This window comes from Cebus imitator, unplaced genomic scaffold (genome assembly GCF_001604975.1).
Source record: "Cebus imitator isolate Cc_AM_T3 unplaced genomic scaffold, Cebus_imitator-1.0 Scaffold129, whole genome shotgun sequence".
Taxonomy (NCBI): Eukaryota; Metazoa; Chordata; class Mammalia; order Primates; family Cebidae; genus Cebus; species Cebus imitator.
Genome location: NW_016107444.1, coordinates 2,582,011 through 2,590,461, shown reverse-complemented (window position 1 = coordinate 2,590,461; position 8,451 = coordinate 2,582,011). Strand labels below are relative to the sequence as shown.

The window sequence follows — 8,451 nt, the reverse complement described above, 5'->3', positions numbered from 1 at the left end:
AAAGACCTCAGCATCTTGTATTTTTCCCCTATGGCACTTATCACCATTATAGTTTTGATGGTGTTTTTTTGGTTTTGTCTTTTTTCTTTTTTTTTTGGATACACGGTCTCGCTGTGTCACCCAGGCTGGAGTGGAGTGGCGCAATATTGGCTCAATATGGCCACGATCTCCCAGGTTCAAGCAATCCTCCTGCCTCAGCCTCCTGCGTAGCTGGGACTTCAGGCACCCACCAACACAGTCAGCTAATTTTTGTATTTTTCTGTAGAGACAGGGTCTCATTATGTTTCCCAGGCTGGTCTTGAACTGCTGAGCTCAATTATCTTCCTGCCTCGGCCTTTCACAGAGCATGGATTACAGGCATGAGTTGCCATGCCCAGTTGACAATTACAGTGTTTTATTTTTTTTGAGATGGAGTCTTGCTCTGTCACCCAGGCTAGAGTGCAGTGGCGCGATCTCAGTTTCCGTCTCCTGGGTTCAAGCAATTTTCCTGCCCCAGTTTCCTGAGTTGCTGGGACTACAGGTGTGAGTCACCACGCCTGGCTAATTTTTGTATTTTTAGTGCTGGGAAAAGTGCTGGGATTACGGGTGTGAGCCACCGTGCCGAGCCAATTATAGTTTATTAATAGCTGTCTTCCTAACTAAACTGGAAGCTCTACGAGGGCTTGTGCTTCCAGGCACTTAAATGTCGAGCATTTGGTAGACAGTATTTTTAAATAAATCAATCAGTCAGGCCGGACACAGTGACTCACACCTATAATCCCAGCACTTTGGGAGACCAAGGCGGGCAGATCATGAGGTCAGGAGTTTGAGACCAGCCTGGCCAGCATGGTGAAACCCCATCTCTACTAAAGATACAAAAAATTAGCCAGGCATGGTGGTGCATGCCTGTAATCCCAGCTACTCGGGAGGCTGAGGCAGAAGAATCGCTCGAACTCAGGAGGCAGAGGTTGCAGTGAGCCGAGATCACGCCATTGCACTTCAGCCTGGGTGACAGGGTAAGACTCTGGCTCAAAAAAACAAAAAATCAATCAGTCTTTCAAAAATCAATTCCCATACCCTACAACTAACATTGAGCACTCCTTAATTGTTAAACCACAATTCAGCATTTGATTCTGGAGTCCTTTCTCACTCAACTTCATATAAATTAGCATTGGATCAAGAAACTGGAAGTTCTCCTTTCTTTTTCCCAGTCTAGTACCAGCTTTGTGCCCCTAGGCCAGCCCTATTTCCTAGGAAAGTCCCACTACCTCTTTGCTACCATGAAGTTACTTTTCCTATTCACTTTGATGGGTGGCTGTGAGGGGAAAATGAGAAGATGCTGTGAATGACACATATTTCAACTAGAGAGTGCCTAGAGAGTGCTCATGTAAAAGGTGGCTGTTTTCTACCAGAGACGTAGAGCAGAGTGGGTTCCGGGTCTAAATACTATCCACACCTCTTGCCATCTGAGGGACCTAAAGCAAGGAAGAATCTTAACTTCTCTGTACCTCAATTTCCCCAAGTGTAAAAGAGGAACAGTAATATTACCTACTTCATAAGGCTGTTGACAGAACAAAAAGAGATAACATAGGTATAGCACCTCAAAAAATGCCTAGCCTGTATAAACATGCCGTAAGTATTAGCAATACTATGGTCTTTATTACAGAGGGTACATGCTGGCTCTCATCATATCCACGTCCAGCCTGCACTCAGGCTGCTCCAGTCATGGCTCCAGATCCTACCTGGCAGGAGGGAAGCGACTGACATCCCCTTTGGCAAAAGTGAAGCATCGAAGGTTTGGACTGCAGGCCCAAGAAGGAGGGGATGGGGCTGTAGATTGGCTACCCTCAGACTGCAGTTCCCAGTGGGAGATGGCTTCCTTCACAAAGTCCTTGGCATTCAGCTGCTCCAGCTTAGCACTCACATGATCCCAGGCAGCAAAGTTATTGACCAGTGCACCATACTTCTGCTCTGAGAGGAGACTGACACGGATTGATGGCCAAAGATCTCCAAACTGCACACTGTAAGTCATGTCAAAATTCTGCAGAGCCAGTCGAACGGCAGGGAATTTGGGCTCTGTGGCAGCCTAAAAGAGAAAGGACAGGCTTATTGGTTTTCCCAGTCTTGCCTCTACTCCCTACTACCTGACCCCACCTCAGAGCCAAGGGGCAAACTTGGATCCAACTAGTGCCTACTCCTGCTTTTGCATCCTGCCTGCCTGCCAGAGAAGTGCGAGAGAGAAAAGTAATGGAGGGCAGGTCCTCCCATCCCAGGATTGTCAGATAAAGATGTAACTCTCACAGTGCTGTGCGGGGGTCATCAAGAAGGGGGACCTTGGAGTAAGAGGAACTTAGGAGAATGGCAGCTCAGGAGAGAACTCTTGAGGAGAGCTTGCAGAAGGTTAGGAGAAACTATGGAGGCTCTGGGAAGCTTTGAGCTTAAAAGCAAAAGGCCCTTTTCCTCTGAACAGTCCTTTTATGTTCCAAAGCACTTTCACGTCTACTAGATTATGTGAGCACTATAACTGATAGCTCCGTATGATACCAAAAAAATTAACAACCTTTCAATTTGATGGAGAGATGTGGGTAACTTACCTACCGTTATGCAGTGACTAGCACCACAATGCTCAGAATCAGAGGGTTGAGGGCCATGTTGGGAGAGTTCCCAGACCCCAGAAAGGTAGCATAAGGAGGGCCCACAGAATCTTGAGGTGTGAACTAAAACAGGGACTTGTAGGATGACTGCTACGAGGGTAGCAGAGAAGGACAAGAGCATAAGAGCAAGGAGGTGGAGTAAAAGAGAAATGTAGACTTCAGATGGGGAGTCCACAAGTTGGTCCTGGTTGCTGCAGCTGGGATGCTTGCTATTGCTGGCAATCTTGTTACTATCTATGCCTTGCTCTGGCCTAGATTTCTGGTCTGGTCAGAACTTTTGCTCTGGCCCTCATTTCTTGTTATGGTGAGTACTCTTGCTCTGACTATGACTTTTGCCCCTGCTGGGACTCTTGCTTTGGCTCCTGCTATGTTGGGGACTCTTGCTCTGGCCTTGACCTTTGCCACGTTGGGTACTCTTGCTCCGGTTCCGACTTCTGCCACGGCGGAGACTCTTGCTCTTGCCCTGACCTCTGCTAATTTGGGGACTCTCATCCTGGCGCTCATTTATGCTAAGGTGGGGACTCTCACTCTGGCCCTGACTTGTGTTTTGTTGAGGACTACTGCTCCCGCTCCGGCTTCTGCTAGGATAGGGACTCCTTTTCTGGCTCGGACTTCTGCTCAAATGACGGCTCTTGCTCCGGCTCTGACTTGTGCCATGATGGGGACTCTTGCTTTGGCTCTGAATTTGGCTTTGGTAGGAACTCCTGCTCTGGCTGTCACTACTCTGGCATTCGCTAATAACAGTCGAACTACAGCTGGGATTAGTGCTACAGCTGGAATCCTTGGATGAAGGCAAAGGGCAGCTGTAGGGGATCTGCAGGGGCTCTTTGCAAGGAACTTGAGGGGCCACAGGGTAGATATGGAGGCCACAAGGGACAGTGTCAGGGTAGGCCCGGACTCGGGGGAAAATGGGTAAACTTTGAGGATCAAAGGATGTTCTCAAAGGGATAAAAGAATAGATGTGAGTAGAACAAGGAGGCACCACAGGCTGGCAACGAGGTTGGGGTGGGCCCCTGGGAGTACTATAGGTGTCACACAGGGGCACAATGGGAGGGGGGCCTGTCGAGTGATTGAGGGAACCAGACAGTGGGCAGGGATGGGCAGGGGAGGGAACCACAGAGTATATATGGGTTTTGCAGGGGGGCCCATGGGGGCTGCTCTGAGCATAACCATTGGACGAGACAGGATCACAAGGAAGGCAGAAGGGAAGAGAACTGGGGCTAACAGTTTTGAGGGTTCTAGGGACCACAGTTGGCAAGGCAGTCCCCGGGGGAAGTTCTTTGGGGCTGGAATTTGAAGGAGTTGTGATGGATGGCTCCATACAAGAAAGACCAGAGAGGTGGGAGGGAGGTGGGGGAGAGGTGCTGGCCTTGGCAGGCTTGGGCTGGCCAGAAGGGGTGTGTTGGGGAGTGCTGACTAGGGAGTGACACCTGTGGGGAGTATGTGACTGTCTTAACTCTGAGGATTTAGGGGACTTCACTTGGGGGGAAACTGGGGTGGGAAGAGGGGGTTCATTGTAGCTTCTGTGGGGGAGTGGCTGGGGTGGAGATATAAACTGGTTGCCCGGGGGTGAAGGGAAGGAGGAAAGGCCAGAATGAGGACAGTGGGGAAGAGATGGTTCCTGGGAACAGGGGGGACCAGAAATTGTGGTGTCCGGGGTGAGGATGAGGTAAGAGTTCCCACCTGTCTCCCAGGAGAGAAGGGACTCAAAGCAAGCCTTCCTGGGAGCCTGGAACTGGGGTGAGCAAGGAGAATCAGTACTCCCAAAGCGCAGGCGTGTGGCACAGCAAGGACTCCCAGGAGTAGGCACATAGGCCTCTGAGGAAAGATGGGAATAATGATAAGAGCCCTCCCGAGGTGAGCTGGGAGAGCCAGGCATGCCTGCCTGAGAAGAGAGTGGCGAGCCACAATTTTTCTCAAGGGGCAGGTCAAGCTGTGGTTTGGGTTCACAAGAGTCTGGAGGCTTAGGGCTGCCACAGTAAAAGTTGCCAGTAGGTGGGGAAGATGCTGGGGAAAGAAGGGGGTCATTATAACTTCTCCCTGAGGACCAGTGAGAGGGCAGAGAGATCATCAGCCCAGTTTCCAAAACTCTGTGAGAAAGGGTTGGGGAGGCCACAGGACTAGTTTCCACTGGTCGGCGAGCAAGGGGAGGTGAAATCTTGAGGCAAGTTCCCCGGGTCCTATGAGTAGGAGGAGGCGAAATCATGAGTCCAGTTTCCAAGGGTACATGAGTGAGCTGAGGGGAGGTCAATGGGCTCCTTCCCGGGGACCGCTGAGCAAGGGGAGAGGAGATTGCGGGGCTGGTTCCAAAAGCCGAAGGGCATCCGCTATAGTAACAGAGGTTAGTGTTCTGGTCAAAGTTCGTGCCTTGAAGACAGGGACGCCGCATTCTCGATGGACTGATCCAGGTGCAATAAGGGGTCCGCTGACAGACAGGGGGTGACCCCGTTATGCTGAACTGCTCAAAATAGGGGCTGGAAGGTGGGGAATCCGAGTGGCAGGGCTCGCGGCAGTAGGTCCTTTCCAGGAGTGGGGAAGAGGAATCAAAATAACATCTCCCTGAATGAGAGGGAGGTTGTGGCTGTGGAAGATGAGACCGTGGAGGCGGAGAGGGAATCAGCTGGGGTGGGCAGGGGGGCGTGTCGATCGTAGAAGAAATTCCAGGGCTGCCAGTGAGGCAAGAAAAAGGGTCTCTGGAGAAGCAGGGAGACTCCAGGGGATGAGAGGATTCGTTGCACCTTTTGCCTGCGTTTGGGGAAAGGCCGGCAGTATGGACAGGATGGTCGCTGTAACCTTTCCCGGTCGCCAGAGGCAGCTCGAGGTTGAGGAAGGGGCTGAATCCCTTCCTGCAGGGCGGCGGAGACCCAGGAGGGAAGGGGAGGTCGCTATGGTATTTTCCGAGGGGTGAGGGCGACCCAGCTGGAAGATCAATGAGGAAAGGAGGAGAAGTCATGTGGGGGAAGAATGAATGGGCAAGGGAAAGGCGGGGGAGAGGGAAGGGAAAGAGGGAGGGAGGGAAGTAAAAGGGGGTGGTGGGGGACAGAAAGGTAGGTGGACACAGCTGAGGAACAAGAGCCGGTGACATCACTAAAATAATGAAGGCAGAGGTGATGACGCCACTTAGAGGGGCAGAGACAGGAGGCTGCGGACGTAACAAGTGGAAGAGATGAAGGTTCGAGACAAAAAAGGGGTGTGGACAGAGGCTGTGACGGAACAGAAGTGAAAGGGAGGTGCCAGGGACGCTCCGTGAAGTAGTTAGGAAAGAGGCCTAGGCGTTCTAGAGGGCCGGGAAATGAAAGGACTGAAGTCTCTGCCTCACTGTTCCCTCCTGCGCCCACAGCTGGACCTTACCCATTTCTTCTTATGTCGATGTCTCCGCGGGACCGTCGCGAAGTCCACACGCTTTAGCAGTTCCCGGACGCTCCTCAGTGTCAGCGCAGCCATGTCGGCGTGCGCCGCTGGGTAATTCCGACCGGAACCGCTGCGGGACACCTGCGTGTTCCGGGGAGGTAGTGAGCGCCACCCGGCTGGACTGAAGCGAGAAAAGAGGAGGGAATTACATCAGACGCTCTCCCAGGACTCCGCGCGCTCCTACAGACTCCGCCCCTCCAGGGATCCCTTGAAGGCTGCGGGAAAAAGAGCAACCTGGCACCCGCAATGATAACTCTGCCTGGGTGCTTAGAGCAGTGCAAGGGACTCCGAATAAGACCCTAGCCCACTTGGGGGATCAGGGAGGATTAGGAGCAGATGATTGAGTACCGAAAGAGTTAGCTAGGCGAAAAGGGGCGGGAACGGCCTCCTAGGCCAAAATTGTATGGAGAAAGATCCTTAGGTAGAGGAAAATGAGACCAGACTGAAGGCAGAAGCAGATTTGCTGTGAAACGAAAGAAGCATAAGTTTCAGGACCTATCGTTTGCATGTCCCCTTTCAAGGACCTGTACCAAATTTTTTTTTTTTTTTTTCTTGAAACGGAGTCTTGCTCTGTTGCCCAGGCTGGGGTGCAGTGACACGATCACAGCTCACTGCAACCTTCGCCTCCTGGGTTCAAGCTATTCTCCTGCTTTAGTCTCCCAAGGAGCTGGGATTACAGGTGCGCACCACAACACCCACTAATTTTTGTATTTTCAGTAGAGACAGGGGTTTCACCATGTTCGCCAGGTTGGTCTCGAACTCCTGACCTCAAGTGATCCACCCACCTCAGCCTCCCAAAGTGCTGGGATTACAGGCATGAGCCGTACCCTGCTGAAATTTTGTATTATTTTTCTTAAATATACCCTCTCAAATTGTGGAAGCCCCACAACACTTGACATCACCAGTACGGATCCAGTGGAGAGGAGGGACATGATCAGAAACTGATTTTTGTTGTTGTTGTTTCTTCTTTGAAACAGAGACTCCCTCTGTCGCCCAGGCCGTAGTACAGTGGTGCGATCTCTGCTCACTGCAACATCCACCTCCTGGGTTCAAACGATTCTCTTACCTCAGCCTCCCAAGTAGCTGGGACTACAAGCATGTGCCACCTCGCTCAGCTAATTTTTGTATTTCTAGTATAGATAGGGTTTCATCATATTGGTCAGACTGGTCTTGAACTCCTGACCTCGTGATCCGCCCACCTCGGCCTCCCAAAGTGCTGGGATTACTAGTGTGAGCCACTGCGCCCAGCCCAGAAACTGTTTTTTTAAATGATCATTAAACAATAGATTATCAGAGTGGGTAGGAGTGAGGCAGGGAGATCAGAAGGCAGAGAGATTGGCTGGGATTACAGGTGTTACCAGAAAGGAGTCCTGATCCAGACCCCAAGAGAGGGTTCTTGGATCTCGTCCAAGAAAGAATTTAGGGTGGTCCCAATGCAAAGTGAAAGCAAGTTTATTAAGAAAGTAAAACAATAGCCCAGGCCACTGCACTCCAGCCTGGGCAACAGACTGAGACTTCATCAAAAAAAAGAAAGAAAGAGAGAAAGAGAGAGAAAGAGAAAGAGAGAGAGAGAGAGAAAGAGAGAAAGAAAGAGAGAGAGAGAGAGAGAGAAAGAAAGGAAAAGAAAGAAAGTAAAAGAATAAAAGAATGGCTATTCCATAGATAGACCAGCCCCAAGGGCTGCTCGTTGCCAATTTTATGGTTATTTATTGATGATATGCTAAACAAGGGGTGGGTTATTTGTGCCTCCCCTTTTTAGACCACATAGTGTAACTTCCTAACATTGCCATGGCATTTGTAAACTGTCATGGTGCTGGTGGTAGTATAGCTGTGAGGATAACGAGAGGGTGCTTTTGTCACCGTTTTGGTTTTGGTGGGTTTTGGCAGGCTCCTTTACTGCAACCTGTTGTATCAGCAAGGTCTTTATGAGCTTTATTTTGTGCAGACCTATCTCATCCTGTGACAGAATGGCTTAACTGTCTGGGGATGCAGCCCAATAGGTTTCAGCCTCATTTTACCCAGCTCCTATTTAAGATGTAGTTGCTGTGGTTCACATGCCTCTGAGAGTGAGCCGCTGCCCCTGGCTGAAAGCTTAAATTTTCTTATTGGCAACAAATACTGTCAGTTATTTTCCTTGAAGTGACAGGCTCACTTTGTTCATTTTTCAAGAAAAATGCTGGCTGGTCTGGTGGTTTATGCCTGTAATCCTGGCGCTTTGGGAGGCCGAGGCAGGCAGATCGCCTGAGGTCAGGAGTTGGGTACAGGCCTGGCCAACATGGCAAAACCCCATCTCTACTAAAAATACAAAAATTAGTTGGGCATGGTGGCACATGCCTGTAATCCCAGCTACTTGGGAGGCTGAGGCAGGAGAATTGCTTGAACCCGGGAGGCAGAGTTTGCAGTGAGC

At 50.7% G+C, this 8,451-nt stretch overlaps 1 protein-coding gene across 2 annotated transcripts in view; it reads right to left on the bottom strand.

Annotated features, from left to right (window-relative positions):
• NSUN4 (NOP2/Sun RNA methyltransferase 4) overlaps positions 1-6,488 on the bottom strand; it is a 27,981-nt gene extending 21,493 nt beyond the window's left edge. The window contains exons 1-2 of one of the 2 annotated variants that reach the window (XM_017540899.2): positions 5,985-6,488; positions 1,722-2,065 (exon numbers count right to left, since the gene is read on the bottom strand). In XM_017540899.2, the coding sequence (XP_017396388.1) occupies positions 1,722-2,065; positions 5,985-6,077 (437 nt within the window). In that variant the 5' untranslated portion in view covers positions 6,078-6,488. Of the gene's footprint in view, positions 1-1,721; positions 2,066-5,000; positions 5,714-5,984 lie in introns of those variants that run through there. The other variant, XM_037742892.1, reaches the window with a different exon arrangement.
• Positions 6,489-8,451: the final 1,963 nt, after the last annotated feature.